The 26,273-nt window shown below is 39.4% G+C and overlaps 1 protein-coding gene across 4 annotated transcripts in view; it reads left to right on the top strand.

Annotated features, from left to right (window-relative positions):
- The window catches only part of MAPRE2 (microtubule associated protein RP/EB family member 2), a 162,903-nt gene that overhangs the window by 53,375 nt on the left and 83,255 nt on the right, over nucleotides 1-26,273 (top strand). The window contains 1 exon segment of one of the 4 annotated variants that reach the window (NM_001133488.1): nucleotides 8,339-8,615. The exons of 2 other annotated variants lie outside the window; for them this stretch is intronic. In NM_001133488.1, coding sequence (NP_001126960.1) covers nucleotides 8,494-8,615 — 122 coding nt within the window. In that variant the 5' untranslated portion in view covers nucleotides 8,339-8,493. 4 annotated transcript variants of the gene reach the window in all.

A 26,273-nucleotide genomic window follows, 5' to 3' on the forward strand; every position in this document is an offset into this window, starting at 1 on the left:
TGACAATTGGGACTTAGAATAGCCCCTTTCTTGTGAGAATAAAGTACCTCCTCATTGTTAAGCATAGCACTTGGCCCATAAAAAGTATTCAAATATTAGGTGTTGCTATTAATGTGATTAGAGAATATTCCACATCTCTGTTGCCACTACTAACACTCCTGCAAATGCCTGGTTTCTAACTTTAGTTTTAAGCCAAGGTCTTTACAATAGACTTTAAAAGCCCTGAACATTCTGGTTTCTCTGTGATCTTTCTGATCTTATCTTCTACAGTTATCTCTCCCATCCCCACAATATGCACACATTCACACTCACTGTGCTACATACATGTGACCTGACTTCCTTAATGTTTCTTGAACAAATCATGCTCCTACCTCAGGGCCTTTGCACTTTCTGTTGGCTCTACCTGAAATGTTCTTCTGATATCACAGGTCTATGTCCCTCACCTCTCTCAGGTCATCGATTAAAGATTATCTTTTCAGGAATGTCTACCCTGGTCACCCCATTTAAAATTACAACACCCTTCCTCTGCAGTCCAAGTCCTCCTTCCTTGCTTTAGTTGTCTCTATAGCATTTGCCACCATCTGACACGCTACATGTTTTACTTACGTATTGTCTGTCTCCTGACCCTACCACATACACTTGCTCATACACTCAAGTGTAAGTTCAGGGAATTTTGTCTACAAATTTCTGCATCTCTGATGTCTAGAATTGTTCCTAGCACACAGTAAGTGCTCAATAAATATTTGTAGAATGAATGATTGAGGCCTAATTAAAATATTACTATCTTAGTGAAGCTTTTCTAGTATCCCCAGGCCTGGTTACTTTCTTTCTATATTCCTAATACTTAATACTCTTTTCTATCATAACTTTTATCACATTGTATTTTTATGGAAAACATATTTAAAGCTCTTAAATTTAGCCAGATGGTATAATTCAAAAGTACATTTTTATTTAATAGACTGAACCCTCACATTGTACAGATTTGATTGAATGATTACAGAAATCATAATGCTCTGAGTGTTTTTAAATTGCATTCACATCATGTTCTATGAGTTATTCTACAAAATTAAATCCAAGCTTGAGAAAATCTAAGAAAAAGCAAATTAGAAATAAATTCCAACACAGAGAGAAATCTTATCTCATGCAATGGCATGTTCTGTGTTTTCACATCATGGACACCTTACTATTTTGCTAGCAAGTAGGAAACTTAAAAATTCTGCCTTTTGAGCATAAATAATCTGCAAAGACAAGAAATCTCAAAAGTCAATTCTAGAGGAGCATACCTGTGCATGTTGGTTTTGAAGAGGGCTTTCTTCATCTGGAGGAAAATATTATTCACCAATTTTTCTTAAATAAAATGCTATTACTTAAGGCCAGGAGGTATTTGCATGTCGTGGAAATCTCACCAGATCCAGAAGAACTAATAAAATCTTCCTATGCCTCTGGGTTAAAGGTAGTGAGGAAGAACCAATCTCAAATACATTCTGTGACACCAGTAAAATTTCAGTGCTGGTACCACTGGCTGGCCAATCATATACTTTTTCACTGCTATCATTTTGGGTGTGGAGCATGTATTTCAGCCATTGATAACTACTGTACCTGCCATTCCCTATTGGAAAATATCTTAAAATATACACATGGGGGAAATGGCTTGTCCTGAGCCAGCAGAGGTGACTGCTAAGTGGAATCTTCTGTCTGTATTTGAGGTGATAATGATCTAAGGAAGCCCCGATCTAAGGTGATGTGACAGCTGTGAATGCCTTTGACAGCAGTGATTATCAGCTTCAGCGAACACATTTTTAACCTGAAAAAAGGCATTCATGTGATGAGTAGGTGTTTCTGGGATTGAGTCAACATTAACATTCATTCCTGGCTAGTGAATTCATGTCTTCTCTGCTATCATAGTTGAGAATTCCTCAAGTCCAAGGCAATGCAAAAATCCCTGTTCTAGATGAACCATATGTGTTAGAGAAGTGGAGGGATGGAGGGATGATGATTTCTATCAATACAGAACTATTTGTACTCTCTGGCCTAAGTTCTAAGAGAAACATGATTGCGCTATAAGCTAGGGACTCAAAATTAAAATTCGAGTTAATGCCGGGGTTCGGTCTTCCTCGATTGCACCTGTGTGGTGGGACCTCTTGCTGGGTTTTTTTTGGCTCCCTGTTCTCATGCTTCCAGCTCTGTATCCTCTGGGTCCATTTTAGAAATCCAGCTCTTCAAACAGGCACTTTAAACATTTGTTTGTTTGTTTGTTTTTTATTTTTGGTGGATCTAGACCTCAAGAGGGGCCTGAAAGTAGGATCAATTCATCTGATGCCTAACAGTTGGTCATTAATTAACATATCCTTACTGTATTGCTGGGAGCTTTTTAGTACAGATACTTGCTGATTCCCATTAATTGCAGATACATTAGATACACCCTTGATTTAGTATATCTCTTCCTGGAATATCTTGCTTCAGTCATAAAATTCATGTTTTTATGAAAAATTGCAGTGCCTCCCACCTGTTGAAAGATTTCATTATTTTCTTCAGTAGTTATTGATGTGTCTGACCTGAAACCCAGCCTCTTAAAAATATCTTTAAGAACATCTTATCAAATCTAGTAAACATATCTCTTTCCTTATCTGATTCATACTCTCTGTGACGTTTGACCTTAGAGACCTCTCCCTCCTTTGTGAGACCTGCTTCTCCTATAGGCCCACTGAAATCACTCCTTCCTGTGATTTGCCCTACTAGGTAAAACCCTTCACAGTCTCTTTTTGCAGGTTTCTCTTTTATCATCAGCCTTTAAAGAGTTTCATCTTGGGTCTTCTCTTTCTCCCTGAATGAGAGCGCTCACAGCTGTAATGACCACCTGTTACATAACTTCCTCCAAATAATATGTGTCTCCAAGTCAAACACATCTCATCACATTAAGACCTATATATTCCCTTATTCAACAAATACTTAGTGAACACCCACTACATGCTAGTATTGACCACTAGCATGTTCTAGAGGTACTTCTCTATGTCCAAAACGCATTATGAGAACCTTTCTTGCAAAAGAACAATTTAATCTGTATTCCTTAGCTTGATAAATGGTACTGTTATCTACTTGGCCACTCAAGCCATACACTTGGGATTCATTTGAGATGTCTCTTCCTCCTTCATTACCCACTCTTAACTCCCACCAACAATTGCATCCACATCCAATTAGTCACCAAATCCTGAGTTATACCCTATGAATTTTACAACACCTTGCCTCTGTCTTAGTTTAGGTCTTCAAAATGAGTCAAAGAGTGATGAAGACCTAAACTGCTTCTTCAGTATATCCACCATACTACTGTCAACATCAGACTTTTTTGTTATGATGCAAGTGTCACCATAAATTTCCCTTCCTACAGCACTTTGTGGTTCCAGGTCACCTTCAGAATTAAGATCGAGCTCCTTAGCTTGGCCATAAGACCTTTCTGCACCTTCATCCTTGCCCCATCTCCTGCCACTGTGTTCTCTGTCCATACTAAACAGCCTGCTGTTTCCCAGAGATGTTATAACTTTTCCTACCTCTGTATGTAGGAATAGTTGCATGAAAAGCCCTTTATCTTCCCTCTACACTGCCATTCCTCTTTTAAATGACAATATAGCCTAATGGATAAGCATGTGAACTTTTGGGCTAAGAAAACCTAATATCCAATCCTGAATGAGTTACTTCTCTTTGAACTTAATGTTTTCTCATTAGGGTTGTTGTGAGAATCAAATCAAATGATATTTGTTGAATAAATGAATTGATTATATATTCATTGAGTGCCTACTATCTGCCAGGTCCTGTTCTAGGAACTGCAGATAGAGCAGTGAACAAAACTCCTGAAGCCCTTGCTCTAAGGGATCTCACATTCTGTCTGGTGCATAGAAAATGAACTATAAAGAAAAAGGTTACTATTACTATTACTCATCCAAGATTTTAGGTGTACGTTTCGGACCTACTTCCAAGTTTCCATTCTGACTTAGGTGCTCACCTTTGACGGTCCCATCCCACCCTATGTTGCACCATTGCTATAGCACTTGTGTTGTAATCATAATTGACAATTATTTTTACCCTTGCTCACCTACAACACTGGGAGTTCCTTGAAGTGAAAGCCTGAGACTTTTCTTTTTTTTTTTTTTTTACCAGCTCCTAGTATACAAGGAAGCCAGTTTTAAGTTTCAAATGGATGAATGAATGTTTTAGGATAGGCCTAACATATTACTTAAAAATTACATTTACCACTAAGAGCATTTGCTATATAGCCACTGGGTTAAGTGTTTTAAATACGTTATATAATTTAATCTCCATCTCCACAGCAGCACTATGGAGAAACCAGCATTATTACCCTACTTTATGGATGAGGAAACTAAATGTTAGAGATACAAAGTAACTTGCCAAGGTCATAGAACCTGCACCTGGTGAAGTCAAGCCCAGGACCCAGGCCCCCTCTTTAATGCTGATGCTTGGTGACAGGAGTTATTTTCCAATAGGCAGTTGGAGATGAAGGGCAATGGTCAGCACATGCTTTATTTTAGATATGCCCGTGTACATAAGACAAAACCTAAATCCACAGTCATATGTACAAACACATTTTAGCTTAGTTTTTTTTTTTTTCCTTAGGATGACCTGGGTAGTTCTCCCTACCCTGCTGGGTAGTGGGGAACTGGAAATAGTCTTAAACTTGCTAGTTCACAGTATTACAGCCTCTTCCATTTTAGACCATCTTTGGATGGATGGCTTCATCTCTTGGGTGACTATTCGGTCTCTATATATCTTTCCTTTCCCCAGCCCCTCTGCAGGTTGGTGTCTGTAGGAATAGGTGAGTGGGGCTTATAGGAGCACAACAGGGTTGGGAGAGTAGGGGCCTCCTAGTCTCACACTGGTTCTTGGGCTTGTAATATCTGAGTCTGCTGAGGAGTCACTGGTCTGACCTCATCCATGGGCATCCTGCTGGTAGTCTATGCTGACCCCTACAGCTGTAGTATCTCTCTGTCTACAGGTGTGGCACTTGCCCCTGTGTAGATTCCTCAGAGGTAGCTATTTCTCCTATTTGGGCTCTGCCTTAAATGTTCCATCCTGTCGACCTACTTAAATATCACTTCACCTCTGCTGTAAAGACACTCCCTCCTGACACCCTCTACCACCACCACCATCACAAACTCAGCTCTCTGATAGCAACATCTCCTCCACTTCCTGATTATCCCCTTACAGGATGGACAGAAACTTCTAGATACCTTCTACATTGCATGCTAGCAAAAGAAGAGTCTGAGAGTGAAATTTAAGCCTACCCTTTCCTTAACCATACTAAGCCACTGATTTTAGTCTTTACTGTGATGAAGCTACACCTTGCTTGGTGTTGGGGAGACCCTCTTTATGGCAGTGGTTTCCTAGAGTATCAAATGGGAAATGATGCAAAAGGAAGTCCCTTAGGTTTAGGCTTTGCCTTTAGCCTATCCAATGTCTCTCTTCTGGGATTTGAGCCTGGAGACCTGAAGCTGGGAGGCCCTTCCTTGTTCTGCCTTCATCCATTCTTTCTACCCTCACTTGGGGCTGGAAAGAGTGAGTTCTTCCCTCATCCTTCCTGAATTTTCTGTACTTTCCCTATATCATACCATTCTGCTTCCCAAAGTGGAATTTGCCCTCCCTTTTCCCTAGGGCTCAGCTGGAAAATGGCTGCCAGGTAACCTGATTTATGAGGAGAGGAACGAAAACACATCTGTTTAATATTTTCAAATTATTACCCCTGTTACCCCTGCATCTCAGAGGGTAATCACTGGTCTCTGGAGTTCTGTGGGTCCCTTTATAGTAGTGTGGCTCAGAGCAGTCTTAGAGGAAGATTTACAGGGCCCTTAGGGCCCTTCACCTGACTCACAGACCCTCCCTTTTTAGATCATCAGCCCAAATTCTTGGCCATCATCCCATCCCTTCCTTCATGAGCAGACTAGAAACAAAGTGGGTGTGTTCTCTCCACAAAATTAGTTGGTATGATCAATGAACTATGCATTCAAATTCTGACAAATTTAGTCCCCACAATGACACAAATTATGTTTTACATACTACTTAAATATGGGATCATGGAAAAGTGATCTGTACTAAAGAACCCAGATTGAGAACATACTCTGAGGACATTAAATATTTGATTTGTAGACTGTGCCTTTCAATTTCAGACTGTCCCCCCAAAAAGGGGAAGTTTTGTGAAAGGAAGCAAATTAGTAAGGAAATTGACAGCAGCAGGTCAAGTAACAGAAACAGTAAGAGGAAGCATGGGTCTTTGCAAGAATGACTACACTCTCATACCCCTTTAGCTCGTAGTGCAATGTGAAGCTTGGTGTGTGTCTTTGGTGCTTAGATATTCATCTGTGTACCTTGTAAATCTTAGGTCAGAATTGGATCTGATTGTAAAAGAAAAAAAATCTTATGTAAAGTGAGATGTGGACGAAGGAATCAGCTTGTGCACTGTGGACTAACTGGAGAAGCAAAAGATAAAATTATTAAAATAATAGCCCAAGAGGAAAGTATAAAATAGGAAGAAAAAAAGTAGGGCCCCTTGTTTGAGATTATCATTACCATCTGGGTTGTAAAACATTTGATTCTAATTCCAGAAACTTGATACCAGAAATAATTTATTACCAGGGACATATGCTGAAGAATTGTCAGGAATGACAAAGTGTTTACTTGTTTTTAATATCTGTATCACAAAATGATAAAGCTGATAAACCATACAGTGATGTGAAGGAGTGAGTCATAGCTTAATACTTTATGACACATATATTTATGCTGTATCTTTTACACCCCAATTCTTCCCTTTTCATCCTATAAAAGGTCAGAGACCACTGCTGATAAGCAAAGAATCCTTCAAAATCTCTCCTGGCTGGGCATGGTGGCTCATGCCTGTTATCCCAGCACTTTGGGAGGCCAAGGCGGGTGGACTGCCTGAGCTCAGGAGTTCGAGACCAGCCTGAGCAACTCGGTGAAACCCTGTCTCTACTGAAATACAAAAATTAGCTGGGTGTGGCGGTGTGCACCTGTTATCCCAGCTACTCAGGAGGCTGAGGCAGGAGAATTACTAGAACCCAGGAGGCAGAGGTTGCCGTGAGCTGAGATTGTGCCACTACACTCCAGCCTGGGTGACAGAGTGAGACTCCGCCTCTAAAAAATAATAATAAAAAAAAAAATCTCCTCTCTGGAGGACAGTAATGAACATATGCAGGGTCTTTTGAGTTTATAATCTAATCCGTAGACTGCACAGTGCTAGCAAGTCTGTTCACAGTTATCTTTTCACAACAGTCATCTTGGAAGTACTTGATTCTTACCTTGATTTATAATATTTATTGAGCTCACATTACAGATCATTACTGTCCAGTCACATTGATAAAAGCATGTCACTTGGAAGCTCCAGTTCACCACTCCTAGCTGTGTGACCTTATGCAATTTACTTAATCTTACTAGTTTACTCATCTTTAAAATGCGAATAATAATAGTATCTGTCACATAGCGAATATATTTGAAAGCTGCATTGCAAGGATATAGAACAGCTTGAATGTTAAGCACTTTCAAATACTAAGTGAGGTGATCACTTGTGTAATTCAAATGGAAATAGAATAAATGGCAACAATTAATGATCTGTATCAGGAGGCAGCATAAAGAATTTGAATTGGAGGGTTTTGGGTAACTGGTAAAATGGTGGTTATCTTTTTTTAAAAGAAAAACCCTCTTTGGGGATTCCTTTGTACAGATGATCTCTTAATTTGCCATCTTTAATCCTCACATTATTAAAGGCTACATTGATTGGAAGAAAATACAGCTTCCTTGTAGGTTTTTAGCTTTTTGGCTTGTTTTGGGGAAGATGGTTGCTGCTATTTGGAGAAAGGGAGAAAGGCAGAAATTTTAACCTCTTAGTCTGATACCTTTTCTACAAGCTGGCCACCAGGTCCTTTTTAGGTTTTTCTGAAACCTGACCAAGTTTAATTGTCATGGCATAAAAACTCGGTATTGAAGGAGTTAAAGGGTCTCCCACACCCCTTTGCATGAATCGTTCTTTTGTGTACACAGCTGCAGTTGGAGCACGGGTCGGAAAGGAAATGGTTAGAGGAAGAGCTGGTTTTCAGACAAGGAGAGTCTGCGAGGGGGGCTGCAGGGTGGCCTGGGGTTTTACATGCCAGATGTAGGCCTGCCCCGGTGCCTGCCTGGAGCTGCTGGCGTGGTCACGCCGCGGCCCTGTGCGAATTGAGGCGAGGTGATGAGTTAGCGGGTTGCCATGGCGACAGGCCGGCCACGTGACCAGGGTGCTGCTGCCGGCGCTCTGACGTCAGCTGCCAGAGGGCGGGGCCGCAGGAGGGCGGGGCGCGAGCGAGAGCTGGGAGAAGGCAGTGAGCGAGCAGGCGGCAGGCACGGTCCGTGCGGAGCAGGCGAGCGAGCGGGAAGACGCAGCCACCTTCCTCACCAGCCAGCCAACAGCAGTTTGTTCCCCTTCTCCGGAGTGCGCCAATGCCTGGGCCGACCCAAACCCTGTCCCCAAATGGCGAGAACAACAACGACATCATCCAGGATAATAACGGGACCATCATTCCTTTCCGGAAGCACACAGTGCGCGGGGAGCGTTCCTACAGGTAATGGGGCTGGCACGAGAGCAGCGCCGGGGACCGCCGTGAGGGCGCGCGGAAATCCAGCCCGTTATATAATGGAGCAGACACTGCCTGCGACCCCTGCTGCAGGCATGCATTTGTGAAGGCGGTTGTGATTATTTGGTATCTGTTTCCATGTGTCATGTTGGGTTTGCATTGAGGCTCCGCGACTGCAGATGGAAAGCATTTTGTGAATAGGTTTGCTGCCTTCGAGGGGTCTCCCTCCATCTCTTTCCTTCCACACTGATAAAAATGCATGCTGTTTTCCCCCGCTGTCCAAAGGGAGACAGGCAATAGCACTTCCTTTCCTCCTTCCCTTTTAGATTTTAAAGGAGCCGTTAGGTAGCAGTGCCAAAAGGCAGAAAACGGGAGGATGGGGAGAAAAACGTTTGCGCTTAACCTGGAGAGTGTGCAGGAAAGATGGAATCCTCTAGATTAAGCTGCAGTCTGTGATGTTAAACCGCCAGATTGATGGAGCTTTGTAAGAATTCTGCTCGCTGATTGGTGCAGGGATTGACAGCAGAGGTCATAGTGTCAGACATTCACCAAAATTTTCTCCATAGAACCCTAGGTTTATTAGAAAGAGACTGGACTGCAAAGGACTTGAAAAAAACTGGGCGCTGTTATGCATTTTCTAAGGAGTTTATGGCCACCGCTTGGGTGGGGGAGCCTTTCCTTCTTATTTACAGTAGGAAGGTGATTCCTGGTCTTTTGCCGAGGTCTGTTTTGAGGATGGGACTGATCTTGGTCATTGTATTGTGAGCCTTTTGATTAATGAGTTGGCCTGTACGGTTGGCATCATTTTTACATTAACATATCTGGCAATATGTTCCAGTAGATAAGCTCATTAAAATTGTTTGCATTGTTTGATAAGGATAACAATGTAATGGAGAATGCAGCTAGAGTCTTATGCAGCTCAAGGCCAGACTTGAAGGGAGAGTGATAGCTTCGGTCATATTTCCCCTGAAGTTCTTTTGTACTGGGGAAGTTATTTTTAAATGTTACCTTGATAAATGCTAACAATGCTTTTGCTTTGAGGCAGAGCACACATACCTCTAAAGCGCATCCTCTCAGCTAATGAGCAACAGGAAATAACTCTTTTTTTCCTTTTTAGAGCCGTCATCTAAACATTCAGATGGTATTATGGGTAGAATATTGTGTGTGTAAATGTTGCATATCACAAAATAGGACCAGAAAGTACCCTACTTCCTTTATCTTTGGCCAAAGAAATGCACTATTTGTTGACTCAAAAAAAAAAAAATTATAAGCAACCTTTGCCCTGTCATCTCTGGCAGTTATATAAATACTTGGAGTTAATTTTGGCTGTGCCCATGAGGGCACCAAAATCTCATGCCTTATGGTTCCAACTAATGTGTTGATATGGCATTCTTACAGATTTCAAGTGCTTGTTATTCTCTTAATGTAAATCAAAATTGGTCCACAACTTCTGGGGCTCTCCTTTCAGAGACCCTGTGATTGGAAATTTGGGCCTCTTCTCTTCTTACTCCTCCACCTTTTTCCTCTGTGACCATCCCAAAGCCTAAAAATAGAATTTAAAAACAAACAACTTGAAGTGATTTTAAATCTCACTAGTTTGAACTTTTTTTATAGAAAATAAATTTGAAGCCTTCATTTTCTAAATGATTTAATCCCTGCTGTATAGGTAGCAGTTGCTTTTAAGACAGAATTCGAATTTTACCCCATGGGCCAAAGGAAGTTGCCTGGTTGGGTTTTATTACTCATGTAAACTAACTTGAAATGGCAATGGAAAATCATTTGACAGAAAGGTTAAATGTTACGTTTTGGTGACAGATTATTGCTTTAAAATGAAATTTTATTTACCTCTTTAATTCAACCCAGGCTATTATTTGCATTTCCTAAATTATTTCCAGTTTGCTTTCTGAGTCCCTATAATGGCATTCAAAATTACGTAAAAAAAAAAAACTGAATTTTAATAAAGATCTTACTGAACAAATTCTTAAGTCCCTAAGAGCATCACTGCATTTGTATTTGATATAATAGGATTACTGGATGATATAGTGAGAGGTGTCATAGGCTAAATGAAGAAGGAAGCCTCTCAAATTGCATTTATCTTGTGTTATACAAAGGGTGCACATGGAGACAGACACATTCGATGTTTTCCTTCGTCTGTTTTTCTTTCAAAGTGGATGTCCAGTGTAATAATTACCACTTATTTTTTTGGAGGGGCATAGGAAAAGGAAAAATGTGACACATTTTTCTATCCAGGAAGCATTCCATCATTATTTTGGCATCCCAAGACTGGAATAATATAGCCATTTAATTGCTGAGGAAACTTGGAAGGCAATTTGAAAGTGAGAGTAGAGATTTAACCAAATAAAAGTTTTGCCTTGGCTATAGGTTTGGTATAGCCCTCAACAAGGAAGATGTGCCTGGAAGTTCTGGATGGAGTCCCTTATGGTGGGGTTGGGGTTGAGTGAGCCCAGTTCCCTGGCAAGATCAGAGGGAATTCTCTCCCTGGATCCTTTACTGACTTCTAGGTAGGCACCCCACCCCCCGCCCCCCACAGGTCTTTATCTTAGGCTTTCTTTTCTTTTCTTTTCTTTTGTTTTTTTGTTTTTTTGTTTTTTTGAGATAGAATTTTGCTCTTGTTGCCCAGGCTGGCATGCAATAGCGCAATCTCTGCTCACTGCAACCTCCGCCTCCCAGGTTCAAGAGATTCTCCTGCCTCAGCCTCATGAGTAGCTGGGGTTACAGGCATGCGCCACCACGACCAGCTGATTTTGTATTTTTAGTAGAGAAGGGGTTTCACCATGTTGGTCAGGCTGGTCTGTAACTCCTGGCCTCAAGTGATCCACCTGCCTTGGCCTCCCAAAGAGCTGGGATTACAGGCGTGCGCCACTGCGCCCAGCCTTAGGCTTTATTTTCTACCTTTGCCTGTTATATATAAAAATATCTAGCCCCCATTCTTAGAGAGATATTGTGAGGCTAAACTCAATATTTAAAACAAATAATTTCCTAAAAGAGCTATGTAACATAAGAATACTGTTGTTACTGAAAAAGGGCTCTTGCAGGGGCTCTTGGACAAGAACACGTCTCACCTTGCTGGCAGCACAGGTGAGAAGAGGAGAGAACACCTAGAGGATAGGGTGGCTCTCCTGAGCATTGTTAATGGGCAAGCAGTCACTCTTTGGAGAAGGAGACATTACTGTTATAGCATTTGCACCATATTGTTCATAAGTAAGTCAAATTTGGTTCCTGACCCACATCTCTTAACCCAGGTATCTGATAGTGTAAACAAAGCCCATTTTCACAGCATGGAACAGAGTGGGCGGCAGCTCATTATTGAAACTAGCGTGCACCTTGATTAGAAAAGCAAGTTTCCTTTAGAAAATTACCCCTGGATTAGTAATTCCAATTGAAAAGAGTAAGTACAAAAATGGCTTAGCAGACTCATAGAGACATGTTTTCACTCCTGTGTGATCTCCTTCTCAGCCTCAGCTTCCTCACTGTGTTTATGAATGCTAGAAATCTATGTATTTTAAGAGCTGCTTAAAAAATAAATGTGGTGTGGGCCATCTGAGGTGACATTGTTTAATTCACAGAGCGAATGAGTCGTGCTCTGGATCTCCCTGGAGAGGATACTCCCTATAGCTCTGTTTCATGCAGATGCTAGTCGGAAATGAGATTTATTAACTGGCTCTCTGCCCACTGCATCTTTGTTTGTATACTCCAGGCTTTTAAGAATGAATGTATAAGTCTAGAGGACTATTTCCACATGGGTGTTTTGAGCATGCGACTACAGTAGCACATGTTTCTGAATACTTAAAAAAAAAAAATTACTTGGCCCCAGGAAATGGATTGCAAAGAAAAGCAAAACTAAAATTTAAGCCTAAAGCATTGGCCATAACATCCAGCTTTGCCAGTTTTAAAAAACATACTGTTGTTAAGAAAAACAAAGAGAAATATCATAATATCGTGCATGTGTGTGTGTTTTTTTGTGCACGTGTGTGTATAAAAGAGTTGTGAAAGTGTGTTCCATTCAGTAGAGGCTATTGTAACATGGCTCACTTTTATCAGAACATAGGCTTCACATCACATTCCCCAAAACAGCAGTTATAGATTGCAAAAGTCTACGTTCATGTCTTTATTATGTATTTATTAGTATCATCTAGGTTTAATACTGTCAAAGGAGGTTTTCCAAAAATAAAGATTTTTGTCCTTACTATTTTTCTTAGTGTTTGTAAAAATCAGAAGATTACTTGATGCTTTAGTACATGCCCAACTCTGGAACTTCTTTTACGGATTTTCAGAGCTTCTGTTAATGGGATGGTCTTCCGGGTGCTCTTGCTTTGGGGAGAGGCTCACGCCTGCTCTGTAGCTGGTATCTGTTGACAGTGCATTATCTTAGAGCAGTGCTGTGAGATTGTCCTCTGGAATTCAGAAGGTTGATTTCCTTATGCAGCATCTTTTCTTTATTTATAGGGACCTCTTGAAGCTGCAGTGAATAATTCTAAGATTAATTGGAAGTGGAAATTTGGAACTAATTTAAATATTCTGTTTGGTTTAGAGAATTAATTAATTGTACAAATATTTGAAAGTCTGCTCTGGCCAAGGTCTGTGCTAGATGCCCCTTGAAGGATCTTGAGTCCTAGTAAAGTCCGATGGAAAACCGCTCATTTTGTAAAAGACTTACAGTGTTGTCGGTATTTTGCTTAGTCTGATAGCGAAAGTGGTTTGCATTTCCTGAACCCCCAGTGACCCAAAGGGGGAAAAAAGTTTCTCTGAAGTCCAGTATGCTGTAGGAAGCTAAAAGACACTGTGAGAAACCAGAAATTTTGCTGAAAAGAATGTAGGCTTTAGGATCAGGCAGAATTTTCATGGGCCTGGCCAGGTGTGTTGGGCAGTGGTAGAAAATAAAAGCATTGAAAAGCAGGCGGGGTAGTTGGAACTTGGAAATAAGAAGCTACTGAAAGTTTATTGATTGAAGATAGTGTAATGAAAACAGATGCCTACTGCAGTGGATCTTCAGTATTGAAATGAGAGCTGAAAGGAAAATGGGGTCCACCAATGCCCCACTGTGTGGGTCTAGAATCACTAGAAAATACTTAATGCCATGCGAGAGCTTGAGCCCCCTAATGTGCAGAGATCAGGACAAGGTAGATGTTCTCTGGCTCAGGATGTCTTTCCTTGAGTAGAAGCAATGAATGCAGCTTTGTTCCATAATGAGACTGGTACTTAGCTCAGACAGTGGCTTTTATATTTGCAGATGCCCACTTCATAGCTATCAGTCTAACTTTTAGGAGTGGCAAGTGTGGAGAGCTTCCACTATTCTGATCTTCCCAAACAATGAACCAGGTTTCTGGTTCATTATGAAGCATCTTCCCTTGGCATTTAATGCTGTAAAAAGTACAGATGTGGCTGATGAAACTGCTCAGAGCAGTCCCTGTGACTTTGGGGCCAATTCCTCTGACAGTTAGAAGGTTATCACCTTGGTGGCAGACTCTAGAGTGGATGGAGTTTACCCTAAATAGTGTGTGTGTGTTTACTTCTTATTTTAGTCTGTTTCACTTTAAAGGACAAATTGATTTTCTTCTCTCCTATGAGAAGTATCTTTCTTCTACAGTGAATTAAGTTAGAATATATATCTAAGACCAGTTTTATTCTTCCTGACTTCAGGCCATCTTTCAGCCATCTGCCTCTGTAATAGTACATTGAGTATGTCAAACTTAGCCAATATCTGAAGCACTATTCCAACAGCCCTTTTTCTTTCTAACACTCCACACACATCCCATTGGTATCATACAAACCTTGTTTCTTAGCTTATTTTAAAATTCTGATTGTTTATCTTAGTATTTCTGGCCCTTGGTCTTTATTATTAGATTGAGAGAATTCTCTCAAAGTGGAAACCTGCAATTCACATAGGCAAGAAATTATGCAACATTTGCCTTATAGCATAAATCAAAGAAATTTCTCCTAAATATGTTTTTATAAAATGCCTCTCCAAAGATGATCATTTACTTTAATGAAAATAAATCATTAGCAAGGTAAAGACTAAACAGAGTTTTATAGGCCACCAATAAATAATTTCTTAGTAGGTTACTTAAAAAAAAAAAAAAAAAAAAAAAAAAAAAACCCTGTGTTTTCAGTGTCAAATCTCCCCAAGTGAATTAAGATTTTACTCACTTGAACCAGGACAGAGTTTCTTAAAGAATTACTGTCTTTTCTAAAGGAGCAGAAGTTTGTGATAAATACATGAAATGATCAAGTTGACAGCTTTGAGTGATGGTGTCCTCTAATGCTTATCTAGTTAAGAAAATATGGCAAAAACTCAAACTTTCTGTAATTTCTAGGCCTCTCTTGGTTCCAGCAGGTAGAATGACCATGCTGGAAGAATCTGATTTTAGCAATGACTTTGGAACAGAAAGACAACATGGCAAGAGGTTTAACTGGCTTACAGTTCTGCAGGCTGTATAGGAAGCTGGCACCAGCATCTGCTCAGCTTCTGGGGTGGCCTCAGGGAGCTTTCACTCATGGCGGAAGGCGAAGCGGGAGCAGGCATGTCTCATGGCCAGAGCAGAAGCAAGAGAGAGGGAGTGGAGGGGGAGGTGCCACACACTTTTAAGCAACCATCTCATGTGAGAAGTCACTCAGTATCATGAGGACGGCATTGAGCTATGAGGGACCCGACTCCATGACCCAAACACCTCCTACCAGGCCCCACCTCCAACACTGGGGATTTTAATTCAACACAAGATTTAGAGGGGACAACATCCAAACTATATCATATATTTATATAGTATTAACACATATACTATATATATGTGTGTGTGTGTATTTATACATATGTACACTATAGAAAGTATATATACACATACATATATACTTTTAGAAAGTATAATTATATATGTTACATATAGTATTAACACATATACTACATATACATATACTATATTCACACATGTAGTAACATATATGTATTATATATGTGTGTATGTATACTACATACACATAATATTTATAGTATTAACACATATACTATATGTGTATATGTGTGTTTATAGTATATGTATTAATACTATACATACACTATACACTATACTATGTGTATATACTATTATATTTAGTGTGTATATAGTATATATGTTAATACTGTAACACAGTAATGGTGAGAACTGGGCATATATAGTATGTGTTAATACTATATATAACACATATATATGTATATATTATTATACTTTCTAAAATTATACTTCCTAAAGGCGTTTTGGCTATCCATAAAAATTTATGCAGCAGAAAATACAAATTTTTATAGAAATTCAAATTTTAATTGCACACAGAATCGATCCTGAAGTTTATGGCCAATGTTTGTTGTTGTGTATGACTAAAAAGATGGTGCTGTTGATTTGAGACACCCTTTAGATTTCTGCGATCCTATTTCATTTTTCATAGAAGTAACACTTGTTTTTGTTTTGTTTTGCTTTAAAGACATTAATTTTTTGTTCTTTATTTAGTGTCAGACTACCCTGGCAAAGCCCTGATAGGTAATTTGTCAAAAATGCCAGGTAATTTGTCAAAAAACATCTCTGGGAGGCTTTCTTATGTTCACAGCTATAGTTTGATTATAAACAGTGGTATCCCTCATTGAAGGGCCCTCTGTGATTCCCTGCGAGGTCTTCATTTGGTGCTGTGCAAATCAGGAGAAAGTGAAGCTAAGTGAGCTCCTTCCCCCACTCCCTCACACCATCTACTTCCTTTTTATCATTTTGGAATGCCAGAAAGTGTTTTCAGGTTCTAATAATGTCATTTTAAAAATCCCCACTCTTGGGTTTTTACACAATTATTGTTACATCAAAGTTTAAGCCAAATATCCTTCTTTCAGTAGACTTACCGAGTTCCTTTAATGTGCCAACCTTCCTCCATGCTGGGCCCTTGGAATACAAAGATAAATATTGCACAGCCCACCCTTGATAAGAGCCTCCAGGGGCCTGGACAGTGGGCGAGAGTACGTGGTGGGAGGGATGTGAGATGGAGAGGTTCCCACACCTGACCCCAGAGTATACACAGGGTGTGTTTTGTTTTTTGCTGAGGTGTGGCTGTCATTGGTTCAGAAGTCTTCCTGATACTTGTCTGAATAAAAGTAATTTTGTGATTATTGTGTTGATACTTGGGAAGGGCAAAATTATCACTCCTATAATTTTCAAAAGCTTTCAGAAATGGAGCGTGTAAGTAAAAATGTGTGTGTGCCTTACTATGACCTCTATATTTGTCTTACGAACATAGCCTTGAGGCACAAGCTTGGGCATTATTGAGTGATTTTTGTGGCAGGAAGTTCATTTCTGCTTTTCAAAAAGTCGAGGAAAAGTAAAAGGCTTATTTATCTGTTTTGCACCTCCAATTTTTACATTTGTATTGGTCATCACTAGGTTAAAAATATTTCAGTATGCTATTACAAAAAAGTGAAAATGAGATCATATATTCATACTTTATTCATAGAGAAACTGAAAGGATATAAACTAATAATGGTAAGAACTGGGAAGATTAATCACTGTGTACGTTTTTATGTTTTTTTTCTAAACTGAAACTAAATGCATTACCTCATCAATCAGTGATGTTTCAATTAACCCTTTAATAGCATAGTTTTTTTAAATTAAATAAGTTTCAGTTTGAACTTAATGAGGTTTACATGTTGAAATATGTTAGGAAACATCTCATAGATACTCATGGACTTACCGAAGTCACATGGATGACAGTAAAGATTTGCCTAATGCAAGTACCATTCTTACATTAAACATCAGTAGTCACAAATGAAATGTGCTCCTATAGCATCTGCCTCATTTAGCCCTTTGAGGTTTCACACATAGCAATCCATAGTGGAGATTTTGTTTCATTTTCTCCAGAGTACATTGAAGCTGCCTGTGTGTTTTGTGATGTGTCCAGCCTGTTTAGTATGCTCTGTGAATCTTACACTAACTGCAAAATAATACTCTGTGAGGATTATTTTAAAATATCCTCTTTGCATTTTTGTTTTCTTCTCATTTATCAAGCTCCTGCCATTTATCAAGTACAGCAAGGGGCCCTAAAGGTGAGATTGCAGGTAATTGCCAATTTTTTGGCCACTCTGAGTGCAGTCCTCTGTCCTCCTCCAACGCAGCCTAACCTCCCACCTTAAGGAACTTAATTGGGCAATATCTGGCCTTCATGTGACCCCTGTATGTGATGATGGCCAGGAAACAAGCCATCTGCATTCACCATGCATTTCTGTTTCAGCCCCCTCACCCAGGAGTCTGGGTGAAGACTGAGAGAACCCCCAGGGAGACTGACCAATTAAGAAAAAACAAAGAAGAACAAAGCTTTGAATATATTATCCTCAATATAGGGACCTGCTCACTGTCAGCAACTCTGAATTAAAAAAGCTTGTGGAACTTAAGAGCTGAATGTCTCTGCTAGAAAAGGAGGAAGCAGAAGACAGGATCATTGGGAGATGGAGTGTAATGGGAAGTGAGTGCAGCATGGAGGAGGGTGAGGGTTTCTTGGGGTGAACATGCCAGCCTCTAGAGAGAGTTTAGTTCTCTGCCTCCCTACTCCTACCCCATCTCTCTCCTGCTCTTTTCAAGGGCAGAGTAAACCTTCCCTTCAATACTTGTTCTCCAAGGACAGAAGAAAATGAAGAGCTCTGTGTTAGCCTAGGTAGGGGTCTGGCAGCAGAAGGGAAACAGGACCAACAAGTCTCTTCCAAGGCCCTTAATGGGGCCTGGAATACACAGTAAATTGTTAAGTTTGAGTTTGGGAAGCCAATTTGGGAAGCCAAATTGATAAGTTTGGGTTTGGGAAGCCAATTTCTTTCCCCTGAAATTTTTGACAGGCAGATAGCATTGTCATAACAATGACTTTAAGATGTCAGCATGTACCTATTTCCAGCCTGTATGATAAGTGTGTCACTGCTACCTCTACTCCAGTTCAAAATTTGGTCTGTACCGAAAACGGAACCTGGATTGTCCCCTACCTCCTTTCCTAACCTCCAGGAGGACCAGTTGGGGTCCTCAAAGTGCACAGCTAGGAAGTTGCTTGAAGAGGCAGTGAGGTGTAGTGGGCAAAGCTTGGCTCTGGTGTGAGACTTTTATTTTCTGTCCCAGCTCCATCCCTTTCTAGGGCAAAATTTTTTTAGCCTTTCTAAGCCTCATTTTCTTACCGTGCATATGGAAATAATAGTAGCACCAATTTCCCAGGGTTCTTATGCAGATTAAATGTGTTACAGAACGTAAGGTGTGCCAAACGGTGCCTGGTGCAAAGTAAATGCCTCAAAGAATGTTAGCTAGTATTATTGCTTGCAACTTAAATCTACTCTTTTACCCTGTATTGATAAAAATCTATAATCTTTTTGTTCTAAGTACCCTGTACAATACTTTGCACATAGCAGATGTTCATTAAAAGTTCAAATTGAACCTGGAAAAAAGTCAAACAAATGATGCTATAGTCTTTTTTCCCCCTCATCAACTTTATTAAGAATTTATGTACAATAAACTGCAGCCATTTAAAGTGTCTGATTCAGAGTTTTGGCAGTGTGTCCACCCTGAAGCCATCACCACAGTCAAGATGCAGAACATTTCCATCACCCCCAAAAGACTCCTTGTACCCTTTGCAGTCCAAATCTTCTCTGCCCAAAGCCCCAGGAGCCAGTGATCTGCTTTCTGTCACCACAGATTAGATTACATTTTATATAAATGGGATCACAGAGAATGTACTCATTAGTGTCTGGCTACTTTGACTCAGCACAATGATTTTAAGATTCATCCATATGGGGTGTCTCAGCAGTTCATCACTCTATTGCTGAGTATTTCATTGTATGGCTATACCATGTTTTGTTTATCTGCTCACCAGTTGATGAACATTTATGTTGTTTCCAGTTTTCAGGAATTATGAAGGAAGTTTCTATGAATATTGTTATACAGGTCTTTGTGGAGGTGTTTTCATTTCTCTGGGGAAAATACTTAGGAGTGGAGTGATTGGGTCATATGGCTGGTGTTTAACTTTTTAAGAAACTGTTTGGCAAACAGTTGTCCAAAATGGTTGTACCATTTTACATTCCTAGCAGCACAGTATGAGAGTTCTGATTGTTTCACATCCTTGGCAACACTTACTATCAGTCTCTTAAATTTTGGCCATCCTTTTGGATGTAGAATGGTATCTCATTGAGATTTTAATTTCTATTTTCATGATGACTAATGATGGGTATGTTTTCATGTGCTTATTGGCCATTTGTGTGTCTTCTGTAGTAAAGTGTTCAAATCTTTTTCCATTTAAAAAAGTAGGTTATCTTTTTAAATAGAATTATACACATATTCTGCATAATAATACAGAATTATATTTTAATATGTACAGGTCTTATATTCTTAACTTGAATATAAAGTCCCCCCCCACACACACACACAAAAAGACCTAGTCTTTGTTCACAATGACTTTTACAGCAATTAGGTACATGGCCCATCCTCAGTAAGTACATATTAAATGAGTCTATTTAGGCCAGGCACTGTGGCTCACGCCTGTAATCCCAGCACTTTGGGAGGCTGAGGTGGGTGGGTCACTTGAGGTCAGGAGTTTGAGATCAGCCTGGCCAACATGGTGAAACCCCATCTCTACTAAAAATACAAAAAATAGCTGGGAGTGGTGGCACTTACCTGTAATCCCAGCTACCTGTTAGGCTGAGGCAGGAGAATCACTTGAACCCAGGAGGTGAAGGTTGCAGTGAGCCAAGATCACGCCACTGCACTCCAGGCTAGGCAACAGAGCGAGACTCCATCTCATAAAAAATAAAATAAAAATAAAAAAACAGTATTTAATATGTAAATAGAGGGTAAAATAGTGACAGAATAATTATTTTAGCTGAGAAAAAAAAAAAAAACACTGAATCTACCTTAGAAGTTTTATATGAACATGTTACATTTGGGAGGTAGTCTTGGTAGATAGGAGATGCTCTTCTAGTTCTGTGGAGAAGAACCCTATAATTAAGATATTCTTTTCTTTGTATTGTGTGTCCCCTTCTTGCTAGATTCCCCTATTAAATTTAAGAGGAAAATGTGCATAGAAAAATTTTTTTCTTTAATTGTAACAAGGATACCATATGTTCTCACTTACAAGTGGCAGCTAAATGATGAGAACTAATGAACACAAAGAAGAGAACAACAGACATTGGGGTCTACTTGAGAGGAGAAGGTAGGAGGAGAGAGAGGAGCAGAAAAAATAACTAATGGTTACTGGGCTTAATACCTGGGTGACGAAATAATCTGTACAGCAAACCCCCATGACATGAATTTACCTATATAACAAACCTTCACATGTACCCCCAGACCTAAAATAAACATTTTAAAAACCAAGTAAATAAAAAGAGGGAGGAAAAACAAATGTAACAAGGAGCCATTTGCATGCTTCCAAAATTTTGCCAAGAATAGCCAAAGCATTGGATACCCCCCTTTTAAAAAATTACGTGGTGAAGATCCCCAAACTTGACCTTGTTCCATTCCCATTCCATCTAATTTGGCAGTTTTGCTGTTGTTTCGCTCCTGACTTCTCTAACTCCCTAAGAAGAAATTGTCTCAAGTAAAATTTAGAGACTGGGAAACAAAAGCTTAGTAAGGTCATAGGTTTGCCTAAAAGGATCGACTGAGGGACCTCGTTTTGGAGGAGATGAGGATCCTTGGCTCCCAGAATCTGTTCAGAAATTTTTCCAGCTAAAAGCCAGTTTCTTAACTACATATGTTTCAAAATCCAAAAATGTGAAGTATAAGTTCACTAATGATTTCACAAATGTCCTAGGCCTATTACTAGATTTCGTGGGTGCCACTTATTTCATTTAACATTTATTCATTTTATTGCCAAAAGGTTCAGGCCGAATTTCAGGTGAGTCGCTGCCTCCATGATGGCAGCAGTCAGATGATTCTCTGTGTTCTCGTTGGGACTGAGTGGACCACAGCCACTCAAGGATCCCTTGAGAGTTGCAAGTGTTCTTTTTGATTTGAGGATGTGCCATGAACGGAAGCCAAATACTAATAGAGAGGACATCCTGTGATTCCCTTAGTTTACGATGGCCGAGGATATGTGGGGTTTTTTTGTTTGTTTGTTTCTTTTTTTTAATAAGATGATTACTTGCTTTTTTTCCTGTTAACAAGGGAGCCCAGATGATGATGTCCATTTGGCTTTTAGGACTCTAACTAGCAAACAACTAAGCCCCTGCAAAATCACGTGAAGACATTGGAGAATCTTTTTATGTAAGACAGAGATGATTTGGTCATAGTTCACAATGAAGTGACCGTCAGTTCTATTGGCTTGAAATAATAATGAACCAAAGAGGGGAAATGACCGAAGTCGAAGTTCTTGAAATTAAGGATGTTAAAATAAAATACTGAAACCTAGTATACTGTGGTATACCTATACAGTTAAGTATTATGCAAATATTACATGTGAAGAAAATATGAAAAAAGTTCACAAATGTACAAATGTTAACAGAAGCAAGATGATTATTACAAACGTTTATATGGATTATATTAGTTTTCCAGGGCTCCCGTAACAAATTACCACAAACCGGGTGGCTTAAAATTGATCCTCTCACAGTTGTGATGCGGGAGGCTAGAAGTCTAAAACCAAGGTGTTAGTAAGGCCATGCTCCCTCCAACAGCTCTGGGAGACCCTTCCTTGTCTCTTCCGGCTTCTTTTGGCCCCCATGTACTCCTTGGTTCGCAGCTTCATCACGCCCATCTCTGCCTTTCATTATCACCCGGCCTTCTTCATCTGTGTTTTTTACGTGGTCGTCTTTTAAGGAACCAGTCATTAGATTTAGGGCCCACCTTAATCCAGTATATCCTCACTTTAACTAATTATATCTGCAAAGACCTTTTTCCAAATAAACTTATAATCTGAGGTTCCAGGTGGATATGAATCTTGCGGGGACACTATTCAATTCTCTCTCTCTCTCTGTGTGTGTGTGTGTGTATGTGTGTACACATATGAACCTATTTTTATAAATAACTGTATGTGTGAAACACATACACATGTACCCCTCACCAGACACACATAAAAGATGTTTAGGGCCAGATGTGGTGGCTCACTCCTGTAATCCTAGCACTTTGGTACGCCGAGGTGGGCGGATTATGAGGTTAGCAGTTCAAGACCAGCCAGCCTGGCCAACATGGTGAAACCTTGTCTCTACTAAGAATACAAAAATTAGCCAGGTGTGGTGGCGCGAGCCTGTAATCCTACCTACTGGGGAGGCTGGGGCAGGAGAATCACTTAAATCCAGGAGGCAGAAGTTGCAGTGAGCCAAGATCATGCAACTGCACTGCAGCCTGGGTGACGCAGCAAGACTCTGTCTCAGAAAAAAAAAAAAAAAAAGATGTTTAGGAAAATATGAATATGAGTGTTATAACTGGGTGATGGAACAGTGGAAATTTTAATTTCATTTTTTAACTGTATTTTCTGCATTAGTGAAAATGGACAGATTTTTTTAATAGAAAAATCTGGCTTTTTGAATAAACAATAGGACTTTGACATCTTAAAAAAATTGTAGATTTTTATTTTTACTAGCATCCTACTTTAAGTTTGTTGTTACTTTGCCTCATCCAACTTTAATGAAATATTTTAACTTTAAATAATTAATCCTTTGTAGCATGTATACATATATAAATATACATAATGAACCATTAATATATTTGTGATATTAAATGTTTATTATGCTTATTATTGTAACAATAGCTAAAGCTGAAATAATATAAAGTAAAATAGGTCTTTGAGACATTGAATCAACCAGTGTGATTGTCAGGTTTTTGGTTTAGGTTTGGAAAGCCAAAAAAAGAAAAGAAAACTTATAATTCTTACTCAATTGCTGAACTCAAACCTTTTTTTCCTTAAAAATGTTTTTAAAGTCTCTAACCCTAGGAACCTAGAAACTCGGTATGGAGGCAGAATGGGGAGGCACTTTACCAAATTTTTAAATTTCATCTGTTCAAATTGGCTCAAATACTGGGTAACTTTTAACACATGTATCTACTCTAGAACTACTTCATCCACTGACACTTCTTATTTAGACATTTTTGCCTATAGTAACATCTCTAGTTATTTAGTCAAAAAGTTTACTAGGTCTTGTGGTAATTTCCTTTTTCTTAATTATCTTTGAATGCTTATTAACTAATTGTTATTGTTCTGTCTTTATCCCAAGTTTAACAAAACATTCTCAATTCAGTAGTGACCCCTATCCCTAACATTTGTTAAACTACTGCAGTATACTGTATTAAAAATTTTGTCTTTTGCTCCTGTAAGTCCTCATAGCATAGCACTGCAGAATCTAAAGAGGAGACTGCAGTTCAAAAAGCTTCCCTGCTTCCACTGTCCTTCCCAAACCCATGGTCTTACCATGTATCTGCCCCTCTGTTTTTTTTGTTTGTTTGTTTGTTTTGTTTTGAGACAGAGTTTTGTTTCCCAGGCTGGTGTGCAATGGCGCGATCTTAGCTCACTGCATCCTCCACCCCCCTGGTTCAAGGTATTCTCCTGCCTCAGCCTCCCAAGTAACTGGGATTACAGACATGTGCCAACACATCTGGCTCATTTTTGTATTTTTAGTAGAGATGGGGTTTCTCCACGTTGGCCAGGCTGGTCTTGAACTCCTGACCTCAGGTGATCCACCCACCTCAGCCTCCCAAAGCACTAGGATTACAGGCATGAGCCACCATGCCCTCTGTTATTTCTATACCTGATTTGGTTCAAACATGGCACAATTTTTATCTGCTTTTTACTGGAATGCTCAGTTTCTGTACTTCCCTTTGAAAATCGTAGTGATATTACACTGATGCTAGAAATGTTGTAACTTTACGTATGACCTGTGACAAGGTAGTAGAGAAGGAGAGCAGAGAGATACTGCGAGGAGTGTGTGCGTGTGTGTGTCTGTGTGTGTGTATGTGTGTGTGTGTGTAAACTGATTTTTGTCAGGGGCTGCTAGGTACTTCTAATGCAAAAGTCTGTCAGTTCATTCTTTATTCCAGTAAATAAGTAGAGATGTTTATTGATTTAAAAAATTCTTCTTCTGTTCCATATACGATATATACAATGATGGTACCTGATTGCCCAAACAAGAGTACCAGAAGAATAGGGAAGGGAAAAGAAGGATGAACTCTGATCCTGGGATGGAATTTTAAGAAGATATGGGGAAGTCCATTCTCTGGCTGAAATGAGAGAATCATTTCACACGGGAAAAGAAGTTTTGGGGACGATGCCCTAGGGAGCTGGTAGTGAAATAATGCTCCTAGTTTTGATAGTATTTCCCCACTGCTCCACCAACTTAGCTGAACATCGTTTATCTTAGCTCAGCTGTAGCAATGACCAAAATTTCCATTTGCTACTCCTCATAAAGTGCAAGAGAGATCCTGTCTTGTATGTAATTCGCAGTTTCTTCTTTGGGGTTGGAGCATGGGTTTGATGTAGAAACAGATCAGTACCTTGCCAACTGAACCCAAGGAGTTAAGTTTAATGTTGTGCTATTTCCCAATTTGAAGTTTTCAATTTTGTTTCTGTGTCAGAGTCTACTATGGAAATAATTAAGAAGAGTATATAAGCACAAATATAGCTGGGGGCATAAGGATGTCTTTTGGAGTCAGATTCACTGGAATATTTTTTGCCACTGGCCTGTACTTTGCTCGTCCTGTTAATAAGCTTAATTTTATTGGTACTTCATTTTCCATTTTCATTTCAAAATGTTCTCATGAGTTTAAAAATCAATTTTACCATAATGTAAATAGAGACCTTTGGATAGGCACCAATCTCTAAGAGTAGAATACTGAGAGGCTTGTCTATTTTTTTTAAGGAATAGATTTTTCTAAACACATAGTCAAGATACCAATCTGAAGTCTTTCATTAGCTTTGAAAAATTATAAGCAGTATAATGTACATGGTCTCTGTCCATTTTGACTAATTTACCACAAGAAGCAAATTGAGAGGCTTGAACCCCAAATCTGTAGTAACTAGAAATGTACGATGTGATGATTCCTACGATATTAACATAGCTTATATGTTACAGCTGGCAGATTTGCCAGCCAAAAATTCATTCCCAGCGATAAACTGAGTAACTACCCACCCAAATCTCTACATTTTAAGCTTTTCTTCACAGAAACTTAAAATCATCTTGGTAAAAGTGAAAATGTAAAATGAGATCTTAGTAGAATTTAAAAAGACAAAATGGCTTTATTAAAGACCACAATTGTGTCCTCACTTGGAATTATTTTTTCTTCCTGCTTAATCTCATGACATAAACACAAGAGCAGGGAGAGTCTTAATTAAAAGCAAGAATCCTGGAATTCGTCCTAGGTCCAAATCCCTGCTATTCCGCTTAATAATTGTGACTAGACAAGTCACTAAACCTCTCTGAGTCTGTATCTTTTCCTATATAACATAAAAGCAGCAGGGATCACATGGCATTGTTGCAAAGATTAAATGAGAAAATTCCTGTTTTACTCTTTCATTAGGCATGTGGAAAGTTTTCAATAAATATTAGTTATTGTAACTTCTAATCTAGTTCCCCTTCTTTACTAGTGAAGAAAAGGAGATCCCAAAGAGTTGAGACACATGTGCTCACATTTATCCAACTGGTTGATAGTTCTGAAACTAGAAGCTGCTGCCCCTGAT

This window comes from Pongo abelii, chromosome 17 (genome assembly GCF_028885655.2).
Source record: "Pongo abelii isolate AG06213 chromosome 17, NHGRI_mPonAbe1-v2.0_pri, whole genome shotgun sequence".
NCBI lineage: Eukaryota > Metazoa > Chordata > Mammalia > Primates > Hominidae > Pongo > Pongo abelii.